Source organism: Schistocerca cancellata, chromosome 1 (genome assembly GCF_023864275.1).
Source record: "Schistocerca cancellata isolate TAMUIC-IGC-003103 chromosome 1, iqSchCanc2.1, whole genome shotgun sequence".
NCBI lineage: Eukaryota > Metazoa > Arthropoda > Insecta > Orthoptera > Acrididae > Schistocerca > Schistocerca cancellata.
Genome location: NC_064626.1, coordinates 75725313 through 75743434, shown reverse-complemented (window position 1 = coordinate 75743434; position 18122 = coordinate 75725313). Strand labels below are relative to the sequence as shown.

General features: G+C 39.6%; 1 protein-coding gene across 2 annotated transcripts in view; it reads right to left on the bottom strand.

Annotated features, from left to right (window-relative positions):
• Positions 1-18122, bottom strand: part of LOC126165312 (protein HID1) — an 82595-nt gene that overhangs the window by 46740 nt on the left and 17733 nt on the right. For both annotated transcript variants that reach the window (XM_049920308.1, XM_049920309.1), the window contains exons 3-5: positions 13911-14068; positions 9954-10007; positions 9701-9869 (exon numbers count right to left, since the gene is read on the bottom strand). In XM_049920308.1, the coding sequence (XP_049776265.1) occupies positions 9701-9869; positions 9954-10007; positions 13911-14068 (381 nt within the window). The remainder of the gene's footprint in view (positions 1-9700; positions 9870-9953; positions 10008-13910; positions 14069-18122) is intronic.

Sequence of the window (18122 nt, the reverse complement as noted above, 5' to 3'; positions counted from 1 at the left end):
AGCTACTGATACAAAAAAACTTTATGAGTTCTAGATTTAGTTAACAAAAAGTCTGTGTGGGTGGGAAACAAAAACAAGGAAGCCCAGATGTATCAGTACTAAGTGGGTGGAAAATCCACTCCAAACAGTTAATCTGACATGGCTGAAGTTCAAAATTTAGACTAGTTTTACCATCCTTTTTAGGACAAGTATGCCATCCTTTCTTGTTTGTTTGCTAATTTACTTTTTTATTTTTTATTTCATGACTTACCTTTCATCCTGACAAAGTTTCCAACTGTACAGAAAGCTAGAAGTCAGTGCTTTTATTTTTAATATTTACATGAAACAGCCACACATCACACACAGTTTGATTTACTATTACCAGTATCATCAGATGTTAACATCATCAGATAATCATTGACCCCAGTGGTCACAAATTATGGGTTAAAATCACTGCTCAGTGCCACAGCCAAACACTTCACGAAACTGGTAATCAGATTGTGGACAGCGAAGCTGGTCAGATGTTTATGCACTACTGCCATGAGCATCTAAGGAAAGAGGTAGGACAATGAAACTACATCTAGATGCTAAATAGTTGGACATCCACGACTCTTCACAGAACTTGAGGTTTGGAGGCTTGTCTGCTCTGTAGAGTAGGATAGATGGTGGTATGTGGCATCTTTGCTGAAAGAGCACGGTGCTGGTGCACGCAAAAGTGTTCTGGAGCACACCGTTCATCGTGCATTGTTGAACAGCAGACCATCCTGTGTATTCACATGTTGACCCAACAACATTGTCAATTATGATTGCAGTGGACACAGGACCATCGAGATTTGACCCTCAACCAATGGAAACACGTCTACTCTTCAGGTGAATCATAATTTTGCTACACTAGGTTGATGGTCGTCTCCACAAATGTTGTCATTGAGGTGAATGGCAGCTCGAAACGTTTAGTGCAACATTGATGCAGGCTGGTGTGAACAGTATTATCCTATGGGAGACATTCTAGGAGTCAGAACTGTGCTACGTTGGTTTGAAGAGCTTTATAGTGAACTCACATTGATGTCTCCAAAAGCAAATTCGCCTGATGTAAATCCTATGGAACCCATCTGACTCTCTATCGGATGCCGTCAACGCGTACGAAAATCAGCGGCCTGTTATTTACAAAATTATGTGCACAGACATCTGATGCCACATCCCTTCACAAGCCTACCAACAAACTATTGGATAACTGATATTTTGTTCCAAAGATGGACAAACAAGCTATTAAGCAGGTGGTCATAATGTTTTGGCTCATCAGTATATATTGCAGTTGAGTTACTTACTGTCCACATCTTGAACCAGTACTGACTTTTTTATGATTGTATAATTGTAATGTATACTGCAATCTTATTGCAGTTTTACATAGTCCACTCAGAGATGCTTTAATATCATGGGTGGTATTAATGGAAAACACCCCCTCCCCCCCCCCCCCCTGTTCTCAACATACTTCCTGTCATTTAAAATGTAAACAGTTTACTGAACCATGTAAAGCTTCATCTGTTCTGCTCTCCAAGGGCACTTAAAGCTATAGAGTCCATGTAGCCTCCTTCACTTACAAAAGCTAAGGAAGGCAATATTATGCCACTGCACACCAGGACTGTCAGAAATTTGTGGCTCTGCATTAGCGCATAGAGCACTCGTGAGAGAGTGTGCAAATCCTACTGTAACACTATGTACCATTCATGTACAAACAGTGACTTCACTGTTGAGGCAGTCTATCCTAAGTATAGTGGTTGGAAGTTTGGGATAAAATGTTTGAAGTTACATTCTCTGCTATGATGTACTACTTATTTAAATGTTGTAGGAAAGTTCCTTAAGAATGTAAATACTTTTGGATTAAAGGAGGCCACATACCAAAAGTAGAATTGTAGAGTTATCATTAGGCATATACAAAAGAAAGAAAACTTGTTAGCTTTCAGATATATCCTGTGAGTAAAACACACACACACACACACACACACACACACACACACACACAAAAAGTGCTGGCTGGATCAACACTGTATTTCAACAGGTGGTCTGGTTGTGGTGGGGGTGGTGTCCCATAGTGTGGGTAGGGAGAGGGAAGCAGGCAGAGGGACTGCGGATGGGTGGCTAGTGCCTTGGTGGGAGGCAGCTGGTTTTCCAGATAGGAATGTGGGAGGGAGGAGTGGTAAGCATACAGGTTCAGCACATTAATTCACAATCGTAGGGGCCATTGGGGAGCAGTGCACACTGAAGGTGGCATGGGGACGTGAACTGGGAGGGGGTGACAGGATGGAGGAAGGGGAAACTGTCATGTGGAGGTTGCAGAGACAGTGAATTACGTGAAATGATATGTTGTAAGGATAACTCTCATCTGTGTTGTTCAGAGAAGCTGGTGGTGGAGGGAAGGATGTAGATTGCCCGGGTTGTGAAGCCTCCATTGAAATTGAGCATGATGTGTTCAGCTGTGTGTTGTGCCTCTGGGTGGTTGGCTTTGTTCTTGGCAACAGTTTGGTGGTGCCATTCATTCTGATTGACATTTGGTTGATAGTCATAGCATCATAAGAAGCTGTACATTGTTTACAGCAGAGTTGGTATACGACATGACTACTTTTTCAGGTGGCCAGGCCTCTGATGGGCTACGATAGTTCTGTAACAGGATTGGAGTAGGTGGTGCTGCATGGGTGGATTGGGCAGATCTTGTGCCTTGTTCTGCCTCAGGGGTATGATCCCTGTGGCAAGGGATTGGGGGTGAGAGTGGCATAGGGATGGGCTAGGGTGATATGTAGTTTGAGTGTGCAATGGAACACCCCTCTGGGAGGGTAGGCTAACCATCTTTTCGGGGCAGGATGAGAGATAATCAGAACCCTCATGAGGAATATATATATCAGTTGTTCCATTCCAGGGTGATATTGGGTGACAAGGGGAGTACTCCTTTGTAGCTGATTCTTGGGAGGTGTTAGGAGTATTAGGGGTGTATGAGAATAAAGCATGGGGAATCTGTTTGTGGACTAGGTTTGGTGGGTATTCCCTTTCTTCAGCATACTGGGCAAGGAAATTCTCATCACTGTTGATAAGTCATCCATCAGTAGCTAGACTGCTAGATTTGTTACTGGTTGGTTTGATCAACAAGTGATCATGCTGGAAATGCTTAGTGAAGGGAAATGGGAATTCTGGTGAGAAGAAGGCATTCTCCTTGCACAACATAACTGAGAAAATTTCGATCACCACCACTTGCGACAGACTGTAGAATGATCCTACTGCCACCAACACAGATCTCGTGTTAACGACTGAAAAGACAAAATAAGAGAAACAGGAATTGCATGGAAACACACAGACAGTTGTTTTTCCCTCTATTTGTGAGAGGAACAGGAAAGGAAATGACTAGCAATAGTACAACGTACTATCCACAAAGCAATGCATGGTGGCTTGCAGATTATGTATGTAGATGCTAATGTACATGCATTGGGTTGCAATATCATCTGACCACCATATACTGTGAAATCCCTCTGGAGTGTGTTACAGAACTTCTACTGGAGAAGAGTTGGTGCTGTTTGCTTTATTTAGCACTAAGTTAGACAACTCGTCTACTTTCAGTTTTTCTTCTTTTCTGTTGAAACTGGTTGTGTGTTTTTGAATTCCTACGGCCTTTCAGTGCATTCTAGTGTAAGCTTTTAAAGGCCATCTTCAAGTAGATAGCATGCGAGCACACGCGTGCGCCCACACACACGCCCCCCCCCCCCCCCCCCCACACACACACACACACACACACACACACACACACACACACACACAACCACCGCCTCTGACTACCGAGGCCAGACTGAGCAGCTGTGCACGATGGGTGATGGGGGGTAAGGAAGAGGCTGGTGCAGCGAAGGATAGGAGGGTAAGAGTGGGGGATAGTGAAGTGCTAGTTGTGGGAGATTACAGTGACATGGTGTGGAGAGGGTGGGCATCTAGGTGCAGTGGCAGGTTAGATGCTGGGTGGTGGAGGAGTGGAAAAGCACTTAGCTGCCCTATCCTCTCCCCATCATGTTCCTGCATGCTCCCACAAGCAGCACTTTACCACCACCCTCTGCTACCTTTGCTATCCCTCCCCACCCCAGCCTCCTCCTTACCCCCACCATCCAGATTGCTTCTGGCATCTTGTGCAGTTGCTTGCAGTGTGGTTTTGATGGACAGACACATTGGTCATCTCCCCCCCCCCCTCTCTCTCCCCCCTCCCCCCCTCTCCCCCCCCCCTCTCTCTCTCTCTCTCTCTCTCTCTCTCTCTCTCTCTCTCTCTCTCTCTCTCTCTCTCTGTGTGTGTGTGTGTGTGTGTGTGTGTGTGTGTGTGTGTGTGTGTGTGTGTATCGGGACACCAACCAGGCTGCCAGTTCACCTTCCAAAGTTTTGTCCAGGATGCTTCCATCCACTCACGTCCATTTCAGGGGAGAGGGATCCGATATCCTGGCCCAGTGAGTTTGAAAGCCCTCTGGACAGAAGATTTGTCCGGACAGAAGATATGGAGCTCAGTGACACCTGATAAACAATGCTGCTACATCTGAAGGTGCTGGTGTCATCACTACAAACACTGCTGCAGAGATACACCCACCTTGCATTGTTAGCTGCAACAGGCAGAAGATGTGCTTTGTTGGTGCTGCATATTTTGGCGATTTAAATCGTTGTGTCCACCTGTTTACTCTCAGCAAATCGCGGTTGATGCCCTCAGCCAGTTTCTGCTGGTTCTCAACTCATTCCTGGTCTTGTCAGGTCCTGGTCGCTATAGAATTCAGGACCAAAAATCGAAATGTACCACTGCCACATATCCAGGTGATAATACTGTGGGGAATTTTGCTTGCTGCAATCCAGTACTACGCAAAAAAAAAAAAAATTGACAGTTCTGCCTCAGTACTGGACAAAGTTGATTTCAATTGAAATCCTTCAGGAAATGTTAAGTGAAGCTGTGTTAAAAAATTACTTGGCATATATCTATGAGCTAACTTGAATTTCCAACTTGAATTTCCTTAGTAGCACAAATGGCAAACTTGAAAATGGAGGACAAATTGAGAATGAGTACTACTGCATATTATAATAAATTCTTCAGTAATTAGGGAGGCACAGCATAAATTGCATTTGTGAGTCCTGCATACTGTTCATAGTCACATAAATAAGCTGAAATATAATTAAATATTTTTACCTTTTAGTTAAATATTTCAAGTTACTAAAGAGACTGCTGACACTATGCTTGTACATCCTCTTCTGGAGTACTGCTGTGTGGTGTGGGATCCACAGCATACAGAATCGATGGAGGACTTCAAAGAAGTTCAACAGAGGGCATCACGTTTCGTACTATCACAAAATAGAGAGGTGAGTGCCACGGGTGTGATAAGTGAATCGAGTTGGCAATCATTAAAATGAAGGCATTTTTCATTGCAGCAGGATCTTCTCATGAAATTTCAGTCACCAACTTTCTCCTTGAAGTGTGAAAATATTTTGTTGGCACCCATCTACATGGAGGGGAATGATCATCATAACAAAATAAGTGAAATCAGAGCCAGTGCCTTGCTTTCCCAATAAAATCACTTCAGGAAGAAGAGATTCAAAGTACAAAACAAAGTATTCTTTATTTGGAGTGCTAAGCTTAATATCATCACTGTCAGAATATCATTTATATGCATCAGTGAAGTTTCTGCCTACATCAGAGCACAGCACTGTTTGCCTCTCTCTTTGATAGATGACTATTATAGCAGCAAACATGCACCAAAATTTGTAGTTGAATATGCTGTGATTGTGACTGTCACCCAACACTAATCAAAGCAATAAACAATTCCTGTAGTGGATTGGATTGGATTGGATTGTTTGGTGGAAGAGACCAAACAGCGAGGTCATCGGTATCATCGGATTACGGAAGGACGGGGAAGGAAGTCGGCCGTGCCCTATCAAAGGAACCATCCTGGCATTTGCCTGGAGCGATTTAGGGAAATCACGGAAAACCTAAATCAGGATGGCCGGACGTGGGATTGAACAGTCGTCCTCCCAAATGCGAGTCCAGTGTGCTAACCACTGCGCCACCTTGCTCGGTTAATTCCTGTAGTCTGCGACAGTTTAAACATAAATATTGTCATTCACATGGACATGGCAAGAGCTTATGTAAACTACAGCACTCTCTTGACCTCCTCCAAAAGTAAAATTATAACACAGTCAACTAGGCCTGATGTGACGTACATCAAATAGTGTGTCTTCTCTCACCTTGACTTAATCTTCTGACTCATGTTAGTGGTGACAAGTTTTTCATACTTATTAAGAGCAAATTTTTAATTTGTTTAGTCTTTTGACATCTTCACTTAACAGTTAGGAGCCGATGCCTGTAAAAATACGGGCGCACCTGACCAGCCCGAAAATCTGATGCCCGTAATTTTACGAGCATGTGTGCTCGATCTTCCCCTTCCTTCCTTTGCGGGTTCGTAGGTCTTCTAATGGTCTGCGAGGCACGGCAGAGGCTACAGTTGAAGTATTTGACGCTAGACAGTGCGGGCATGCGGGACAAGGGAGAACCACTCCTCTTTTTTTTTTTTTTTTTTTTGTGAGGCTCTGCAAGCAGGAATATTCTGCTGTGCGTGCGCTCAGTTGCATTGTCATGGCGAAGTGTGGTTTGACAGATGATGAAATCGCTCATGAGTTATCTCATGAGTTTGAAGAAAGTGATGTTGATTTTTCGGAGAATGATGATATGTTTGATTCTGATGATGATGATGATGTAGACTGTATTCAAGAAGATTCTGAGTCTTCAGGTAAGGAATGCAGATAAAATATGCAATATTTTTATTCACATTTCAATTGAAAGAGCTTTCAATATGTAACTATTGTAGTAAGTGATTTTATTTGCAAATACTACTTTTATGGTAGATTCAGACGAGTAGAGTGAGTGTCCAAGTTCAGAAGCATGTATTGCCATTGCTCCTGCTGATACCACACCTGAAGTGCGTGGGCGACCAAGGGTAAGTGTGAGACCGAGAACTTCGTGCCATACCGATTCTCAGGAAGGCTGGACGACTACTGATAATGTGCCAAATATCTATCCATTTTCAGTACACTCTGGAAAAGTGCAACCTTACCAGTTTAGACCAGAACAGCACACCTCTAGGCTTCTTTTTGTGCTTACTTACAGAAAGTACGGTGAATCATATAAAGCAGCAAACTAATCTCTATGTACAACAAAGCATAAGGAAATTACAAAGCACAAATTCCCTCTCCCCTACCTACTCGCTATCAAAGTGGAAAGGAGTTACTCTCATAGAAATAAGAAAGTTTCTGGCAATTGTAGTCTATATGTGTGTAAGTGTGAGACCCTGTATACAAGAGCACTGGTCCAAGAATCCTGTTGTGTCATGTAATTTCTATCCAAACATCCTGAGCTGTAACAGGTTTCTTTCTATTTCAAGAAACTTTCACATCAGTGACAATTCAGTTGCCAAGAAAAGAGGAGAAGCTGGCTATGACCCACTGCACAAGGTGAGACCCCTCCTGGAGATGGTGTCTGCTAATTTCCAGTGAGCATATACACCCTAAGAAAAAATTAAAATTGATGAAGGCATGTGCCAATTTCATGGCCGTGTGTATTTCAAGCAATACATGCCACAGAAGCCAAATAAATATGGTATAAAACTGTACATGTTGTCAGAGTCAGAGACAGGTTATGTCTGGAATTTTTCTGTTTATGCAGGTGAGAGGTCTGACACAGTGACACTCGTAAAGACATTGCTTGGGAAGCTGTCAGGAAAATGTTACACACTGTTTACAGACAGATTCTACACCAGTCCAGTCCTTGCTTCAGTACTGGAAGCTGCAAAAACTGCTCTTGAGGAAACTACAAGAAAATGTAGACACGGATTACCTTCTGCTATAAAAGATCTGAAACTTCAGCAAGGTGAACTAATTTTCAGGTGTAAAGGAAATATCTTGGCATTCTGTTGGAGGAACAAAAGAAATGTGCACATGATAAGAACAAGGCACACTGCTGAGATTGTGACGTATATTGATAAGAGAGGCAGAGAGAAGTCAAAACCAGCCTGTGTGTGGACTATAGTAAAAACAAGTTGAGTGTTGGCTTATCAGACCAATGACTATCATACACGGCTTTTGAGCATCTAACTGTGAAGTGGTGGAGAAAGTTGTCATTCCACATAATACTAATGGTGATAACAAATTCAAGTATATTGTACAACAAGGTAACTGGAAAATGCCTCACAACATCACAGTTTATGACAACTATCTGTGCAGGTCTTGCACACAGCAGAGATCTCGAAACACAACCTGGTACATCGGAACTCTCCAGATTATCAACTGGAAACCATTCTCTGGAAAAGATTGAGACAGAAACAGACAAGAAACAGAAGCAAAAACAATGTGTAGTGTGTTCTCTGAGAGGCAAAATGCTTACTGGGAAAGTGTGGCACAAATACACATGCTACCAGTGTAGTGAATGCAAAGTGGCATTGTGCAAACTACTGTGTTTCAAAAGTTATCATACAAAGACCAAAATTGCATCTTAAAATAAAGCCAAAGGAGGTTACTGTATATAAAACAAGCAGTATAAATAATTATTAAAATTATTGTTTAATGTAGTTTTCCTTCTGAGCATTAAGTGCATATATCGTTGCCCAATTTTTCCTCTTTTCAAAAACAATGCTATAACTGAAAGTTTCATGAAAGCAAATTTTAATTAAAAGTTCAGGCTTTTCAATAAGGGTAATGTCATTACTATAACAAAAACCATTTAAGAGTTGTAAATTAAAATACGCTAAAAACAGCTAGGCTTTGTGGTAAAGCTTCATGTGCTATGGCGTGTTAACTATTATTTTGTTTCCTTTTTCATGTGTTAGAAGCATCATCTTATGTCCCAAAGACCTTTAAAATTATCATATTCATTTCCCAGCCTGGATCAGATTTGACAATTTAATATTCACTTAATATTTTCTCAGCATGTTTAATTAATTCAGCATTTAGATGTACAAATATCTTTTACAGCTTGGCAAACATGTGTGACAAAATATTCTGTTTCAGTTAGCATATCTAAATGTTCTATGCTCGTGTGTTCAGATCACATATGTAATTTGTCCCATATTGCTTTAGCACTCTTGCATTGCAACACGAGTTAACCAACTGGTTTACTTAGTGCAACTGCTGTCAGACTTGCTGCTTTTGCATTATTCTGTAAACACTGCCTTTTGTTCATTTGTTGTTCTTGTGGCAATGCCACACATTTGTACCCACCACTAATAATATGTTCATATGAACAAAATACCATAGAGATATTCCACATACATACAGCCTAGTTATCGGGTCCTTCGTGTTTATCAATATTCTCTTTATAATCACCATTAGTACCCACATTCACAACGAAGGTTTCCATTACAATTAGTAATGGATTATATTAAACAATTAGTTTCATCAAAAACAAGTTTTCCATAAACACAACTGAGTTATTCAACTGCTTTTAAAACTATAATTTGTTCATGTTTAATTTAAGAGTTATGTATTCATGAAATACCAACTATTCCACAACAAAACAAATTACAGAGAGCTTATGTAAAAATGAAGCATATTTCTGAATACCATGGAATAGCGTGTTGTTTATAGTAAACTCTCAACAATTTTTCCTTTAACTACAACACAAACAATTGCAAACATTATGCATAGTACACAGCTATCATTTATACAGAATACTTACCAACTGGTGGCTGGTACATAGTTTCACTGAAGCAAGTTAAAAGCAGTTTCAAAAGTTCAGTCCTGTTTGCTTCTAAATGAGGATGATGTGGAGGTGACTGAGCAAAACCTACACCTGCTTCCCATATATATTCACAACTATCAATTGCCTGTAAGTCCTCAGCTTTGTCCTGCAATGATCAAAACGTTAAGACACAAGAAATCAACTGCTCACACTACCTGTAAAATATGACAAACTACTAGCAACTACATACCGGACCCGACTTTCTATTGGAGGCCACAGTAAAATCAGGGCAAAACAGCAGATCCTGAAACAATAATTGATATAGGTACATGAAGAAAGAATAAAGAATACAATATTAGCGTAACTGTTGAAAACAGAAAGGTGTGCAAGTCATGTTACAGAATACCTAAGTGGTAGTATATTTAAGCTCTATATTTTAGATGCAAATTCTCTGAATCAAGTTGAAAACAGACAGCCTTTAAACTGAGATCCTAACTGCTCTGAATTGTGGAATTTTCAGGACTTCTGTGACCAGATGATGTAGCATTAATTCTATAGGACAGACAAGTTAAAGACAGAGAGAGATTTCAAGTGATCTTAACTTCGGCACTTCCTCACTTGTCTCTAATAACGCACACTGTCTGTTAAAACACTGAAAGAGTAAATATTGACCTTCAGCCTATTCACATCCATTAAGAATGAATACGAACTACTCCATCAAATATTTTCACTGTGGGAATCCCAGGCACCAGCAGAAGGAATTAGCTGAAGTTTGATTTTAACACTACAGTGCTTTACTACAAACGGTCACATTAGGGGCAGATTGCCATTGCATTCCTCTGACCTTTGAACTGACTTACCCAGGAACGGTGGGGAAGGGGGGGGGGAGAAGTGGAGGGGGGGGTACCTATAATGTAATGAGGACTCCAAGCCAGGGTGTAACTTGGCATTTAATTATTGTAGTAAAACATTCCTTACATCTGTCAGACAAATTGCATCTTATGTCTCTTCAAAATTGGAGATAAACTGATACAAGACTGAATATGTCTCCAACTCCTAGGATGTGTTGTTAGATTCATTTTATTCATTATATATGGGAGGCAAATCACTATCAGTTCAGCTTGTCATACCTCCAGAGATATTCCAAGGTAGGGAAAACACTTAAGGTTTTTGCATATTTCAATATTTCAACTATGGAAACATATTATAATTTCTGTTCTTCATATCTAAGTTCCTTGAAAAAGTTTCTGGATGACTGACTTTGAATATGTATTGTTTATTAGACACATACATAAAACAACAGTTTTGTCATCACTCAGTACCATACAAAAGAATTGTATTCCTAAGAGTTTTTTTTCCATTTTCTTCAAAGTAGTGCATGTTGTGCTTCAAGTAGTTTTTCAAAACTTGACCTTAAAATTTCTCTTGCAAACAAGAATTATTTGCTTTCTATAAATACATTGAGCAACTTGCAAGCAAAGCACACAGAAATCTTTCAGATGATTGTTTCATATCAAGTTTCAGTCTTAAACTTGTTCAGATGATTCTAATACGATGGTCTGGTGTTGTGATTAATTATTAATCTATTCCTGGTTATCAGTAACATCTGCATCTATGGTTGAGCTCATTGAAAATTCATGGCAAATGATTGGAAAGAATCTTTTTTCATCAAGTAAGGCCAGTAAAGAGAGAAATAGTAGTTGTGTATAGTTCCTAATATCAGAATACACTACCAATGTCCTGGATCACATTGCAAATCTTTTGAAATTGTCAGTGCATGGTCATTAGCTGCTGTTGTACCTGCTTTATTCGTGAAACACAGACAAAAAAAATCTGGCATCTTTTCAATGATTTACAGGAAAAATAAGTTACAGGTTGCACTTGGATTTCACATTTATCATTTGTATCATGAATATAAATAATTCTGTTCTCTAAATGCATTCATTGTACTCAATGTATATAATGATAGGATAATATCAATGTCAGGTACCACAGATCTTTCAGAGCACATACAGCCTAATGTTGGCACAATATGTAACGTCAAAACTTTATATCTGTGGCAAAACCATTTCAATTAATCAAGGATGATATAATAAAGGTAAACAACCACATGAAGGAAAAAATACTACATTTTCCATGGATTCAATACACCAATACAAAGCATGCAGAGTTATTATTAAAAGTTATAAATGAACAAACCGTCTACATCTACATGGATACTCTGTAAATCACATTTAAGTGCCTGGCAGAGGGTTCATTGAATCACCTTCACAATTCTCTATTATTCCAATCTCGTATAACGCACAGAAAGAAGGAACACCTATATCTTTCCATACGAGCTCTTATTTCCCTTATTTTATCGTGGTGATCATTCCTCCCTATGTAGGTTGTAGGTCGGTGTCAACAAAATATTTTCACATTCTGTGACACTCTCTCCCATATTCTGCGATAATACAAAACATGCTGCCTTTTTTTGAACTTTTTCAATGTACTCCGTCAGTCCTATCTGGTAAGGATCCCACACTGCACAGCAGTAATTTAAAAGAGGACAGACAAGTGTAGTGTAAGCAGTCTCCTTGGTAGGTCTGCTGTATTTTCTAAGTGTCCTGCCAATAAAACACAGTCTTTGGTTAGCCTTCCCCACAACATTTTCTATGTGTTCCTTCCAATTTAAGTTGTTTGTAATTGTAATACCTAGGTATTTAGTTGAATTTACAGCTTTTATCTGACAGACATATGTACTGTTTATCCAAAGGAGTCTCATTAGACTAAACTTATAATGTTATACTTTAGGCTAACTGGATTGAAAAAGAACAAACAAATCAACTCATTACTTTACTTTTGCTCATTCTTGTTAGTTGATGCAGACATGAAAAAGTGACAATAGCCCCACATCCACTTCAATCTATTGTTGCCAATTTTAACATAGCATAACTATTAAGAGCAGTGACAATCTGACATCTTCTATGTTTCACACAGTTTTTAGCCCCTGTTAATCACTTAATCCAACTGGAGCATATCTATAAATAACTATTATATGACTCATCAATAGGTCTGAGTACAAGACAGTAGTATAAACAACTACATATAGTATTTATTGTTTCTTTTCCTTTCTGAAGCAGATAGTAGAGGCATTGATCAGTTGACAGGCACATAAAAAAGGCTCAAATTGTTATTAGGCTTCAGACAGCTACTTTCTGCAGAGCTAACAAATAAGGCACACAAGTGCACAGCTACACGAATGTAAAATTAGAGAGATTAGAGCGCGCACGGAGGCTTTCAGACAGTCATTCTTCCTGCGAACCATACGCGACTGGAACAGGAAAGGGAGGTAATGACAGTAACACGCAAAGTGCCCTCCGCCACACACCGTTGGGTGGCTTGCGGAGTATAAATGTAGATGTACATGTAGATGTACATTGTATTGGCATTGCAGCCTGGCAAAAATGAGCGGTTATTTCTGGTGGAATGGGTGAGAGGAGCAAGGACGCAGGGAGCAGCAAAGATGGTGGGGAGATGGAAGGGAGAGACAGCAAGGTCAAGGTAAAGGACACTGCACTAACGAGCCCACTCTGTCACAGGCAAGGGAAACTGCATACAGACACAGTGAAGTAAAGGAATGGGTTGAAACAATAGGGAAGGAGACAGAACAGAGAACGAGGGAGACTGCAAAGTGATAATTTAGATTAATTGAGAGAAGTGGGAGGCATGAGAACAGGGATGGAGGTGAGTGTAGAATACAAGCTATCAGAGACTGAGAACAGGAGAACTGGAAGTAGAAGGATGTATTGTAAGAAAAATTTCCATCTATGTAGTTCAGAGAAACTGGTATAGAGGGGCAGGGCACTGTCTGACCAACATTGTTCAAGGCTACAGTTTGACAGCAGCAATTTATTTACTTTTTATTTGCTTGTTGTCATGTCCATATAAAGATTCTTGGTACATGATGTGATTGGTTTTACAGGTGGCCCTGCTTCTGACAGGATATAATATGCCTGTGATGGAATTAAGAGTAGGATGACTTGAGTGGGTGCCTACAATTTATGTTGAATACAAGTATTTGACCTAGGTAGGAAGAAGCTGGGATGCTGAAAATATATACTACTGCTGTATTTCTTTTTGTGCTCATGCATATTATTTTAAGTATTTAAATGTTTATCATGATAAGACGTTATTCCCTACACCAAGAGATGCTAAATTTACTTACGCAGATCGCACTTATTAAGGACTGCGCCAGTGGCATAGCCTGGTCTTCCTCTTCCCCTTGAGCCTGCCCAGGCAAACTAGACCAAAAGAATCCACGCCAGTCAGGGTCTTCAAATATATAAGGCAGTACACGTGTCAGAAGACGGACACAATTGAGAACTGCAATCAAAATTTAATATAACATTTGTGTGATTATTTTCATAACATTTTAAGATAACATTTATGAACTGAAAGGGATATACATCACATTTATGCAGGGTGCTCAGAAACAGTCTAAAAACTTGTAATGGTGTTGCAGGATACGTTGTGCTGAGAAATAACTGTTAAGAAAAAAAATCAATATGTTGTGTTGTTTCCGAGTTAATTAGCATTGAAGTTAGCCAGTCGGGCCATTGTGCATGCCAATTTCAGATGGCCTGCCAGAAAGAATGTTGCCAAAAATGTTCTTGATTTGATTTCCAAAAACTAAATAACAGAGTGATAAAAAAATTGGACATGGGTCGGTAGTAAGAACCAAACCCAAACCAAAGGCTGAGCAGTCTCGTGCGCTATCATGTACGCTATGAAGACAACTGACACTAATTGCATCTGGTGGGCCACTTTGAGTGTGCAATGGCCTGATTGGCTAAGTTCAATGCTAATTAACTCTGAAATGCTTCAACCTATTGAATTTTTTTCCTAATAATTATTTCTCAGCCCAACTTACCCTGGGACACACAAACTTTTCAGACTGTTTCTGATCACCCTGTAAAATATATAAATCTGAAATAAGTGGCAATACGGAAGCAAAAAATAAGGACTATCAATAAGGGCATAGTAACACAATGACAACTGTGGCAGAGATAACAAACATCTTTATAAGACAAGTTTCAAAATGTTGCTGAAAAAAAAGTAAACAAAGACAAAAGTAACATCTAAACATATGTTACAAAAAATGAATGGGAGAAGACAGACAGTTTTCCAAAAAGTTAAACAATGTAGTAAAGCATGGCAGATGCTTTTCAGACATTTAATACCATTCATGTTAAGGAAATGATACAAGACAATAAGCTCCACATATCAGTAGTTTTCTATTACAACATGTTTCCTTAAGATAATTTTATTTTAAATTTCAATGTCCTGAAATACAAAACACCACTGAATTCTAGAGCTTTGAGGATAATTATCATCATAGTTATGGAATAAATATTCACTCCACAAAAAGTGTCACCTTTAGATCTATTTTTTTCCTCTCTTTTGTTTAACGAAGGACTATGCACATCAGACAATGCTGAAAACTGATTTTTCTTTTATTCTGGTCGCACACATATAGTAACTCATTTTATTAAGCTGCATCACTTTAGTGATCATGTCAGTTGTGAAATTTGACACATTTTCATAAATGGAACAGGAACAATGGAGAAATTTTTAGGTTAACTTGGCAACATTTCCAAACCAGTTGCTGCCATGTAAGTTCTGACCAATCCCTATGTGAGAAAAATCTTCTGAAGCATTATCTTCTTCAAAAGCTAAAATTCTGATCCAAAACCAATTCCTTCTGAAATCTGCAGTAACAAAGATATATATTCACTGTGATCAGACACTTGCTTAGTTGGTCAAAATCAACAGAAGGAATAAATCACTGTCTTGCTGAAAGAAATAGTCTAGCATTCAGCAAAAGCTGTTGGGAAAAATATCTAAATCAGTATCATTGGATAAGGACATTAACTTATCTGTTCCACAGAGCCCTCAGTTTTGAAACTTGAGGCTCTTCAACCAATTGACAGACCTAATGCAAGGGGGAGCTGCCCTATATATAACTGGTGGGGAGTGGGAGTGAAATGTAGGTTAATGTGCAGAGCAGCCCCCCCCCCCCCCAAATCCATCTCCTTTTGGACCACAACTACTTCCTACTAAGGCCATCTTCTGCATGTTTCCCAAATGCCAGGCATCTGACAATCCTGAATGTCATATTGTAGCTGGTTAGTGTGCTCACACAGATATGAATCTCAGGTCTTGTTAACCAGTACCTCAAAACCTTTGCCTGCAGCCTAGCTTCCCACATCAAAGACACAAACCACTTACTTCATCCTCTCTCTACCATCACTAACCCATTACAACATGTATTCCTATTCATAACAGCTGATGCCACCTACCTATAACCAACATCCTCCATGCCCATGGCTTTTCTGCCATCATACACAACCACTACCAAGGTCCTACAGATGTCACACCCAACACATCTTCCATACACACTTGACAAACTACATACTTACAAACATCTACTTCTCCTTTCAATAGATGACATACAAACACACACACAGTACATCACTGGTACACACATGGAACCCTCCCATGCCAGTCTATTTATAGGCCATCAAAAGAAAACCTTCCTGTCTACCCAAATTACCATACCCCATGTTAAACCTAGATCCATTCCACCACAGCCTCAACACCTTCTATCCTGTCCAATCCACAATCCACCTGGTCCTCCTCAGTCCAAAGTGCTACTTCCCTGGTTATGGACCTCCACCTCTGATGACTCCACCTAAACCTCTGTACATAAAGAGTCCACCAACAATCAGCACTATCTTCAGTATCATAAATTCTGAACCAGTGTGCAACTCGGCATTTAATTATCATTGTAAAACTGTCTGCTTCTACATCTGTACTCCACAAACTATCGTGAGGTGGTTGGCAGAGGGTATGTCCCATTGTACCTGATCCAGGAAGAATTATTGTTTGAGTGTAATTACTCTAATTTTATCCTCATGATCCCTATGTGAGTGATATACAGAGGACTGTAGTATATTCCTAGAATCATCTGTCACACAAATTGCATCTTTTCTCACCTTAAAACTGATACACGACTGAACATATTTCTGACTCCTGGGATAACAGTGACACACTTAAGTTTGGTAATTGAAAAGACAGTGTTGTTAGATGCACTTTATTCATTATAAATGGAAGACAAATCACTTCATCAGTTCAGCTTATCATCACTCCAGAGAGATTCCAAGGTGGAGATGATGTGGGAAACAGTTAAGCTTTTACATATTTCAATCTTTCTACTTGTGAAATGTATCATAATCTCTGTACTTCATATCTAAGTTCCTTGAGAAAAGTTTCAAGACAAGCGACTCTGAATCATGTAGTGTTTATTAGACACAAACGTAAAGCAACATTTTTGTAATCACTCAGTACCATACAAAAGAAGCCTAGAAGATTACTGTTATTAAGCTACAAGTACCACAGCACAAAACCAGTGATTTAATCTATATAAATTCCAGATCTTCCAAATTATCACTAGAAAAATTTTCTTTGCTAGGATTTTTTAATCTTTCATGACCCTAGAGTTTTTTCCCACTTTGTTCAAAGTTGTGCACATTGTGCTTCAAGTAGTTTTCCAAAACTTCACCTTAAATTTCTCTTACAAACAACAATTATTTGTTTTCTATAACTACATCAAGTATCTTACAAGCAAAGCACACAAGAAACTTTCAGACCATTATTTCATATTAAGAATTTTTAACATGTAGCAGCCCTATCAGCAACTGTGATAAATTAATATGTCAAAAATCTGACTCAGTTGCGAAATGTTACTGGTCTGTACCCAGATTTCAGGTAGAGTAATCTAGCCTTCTTCAGAAGCATAAAATAAACTAATACAAGCCAGAATAAGGTACGGTCAAACATAAAACGTTAAAGTACTGTGGTACCATGTCAAGCTACGTTACTTAGCTGAGGAACAGCGCCGGCCCCACTTCGTGGAAAGCAGTCGGTTGGCCGCAGACGCTATGTTGGAACCGCTTTCCACAAAGTGGGGCCGGGGCTGCTCCCCAGCTAAGTAATGTAGCTTTACATGGTACCACAGTACTTTAGCTTTTTATGTTTGACTGTGCCTTATTCTGGTATGTATCAGTTTATTTTATGCTTCTGAAGGACGCTAGATTACTCTAGCTGAAACCTGGGTAAAGACCAGTCACATTTCACAACTGAGGCAGATTTTTGACATATATATTTATTTCATAATACATTTCAGTCTGAAACTTGTTTGGATGATTCTAATATGATGTTCTTGTGATTAATTATTAATCTATCCTTGGTTATCAGTAACATCCGCATCTACAGTTGAGCTCATTAAACATTTACTGCAACTGGCTGGAAAGAATTTTTTTTCATCAAGTAAGGCCAGTAAAGTGAGAACTGCAGTGGTGTATAGTACCTAATATCA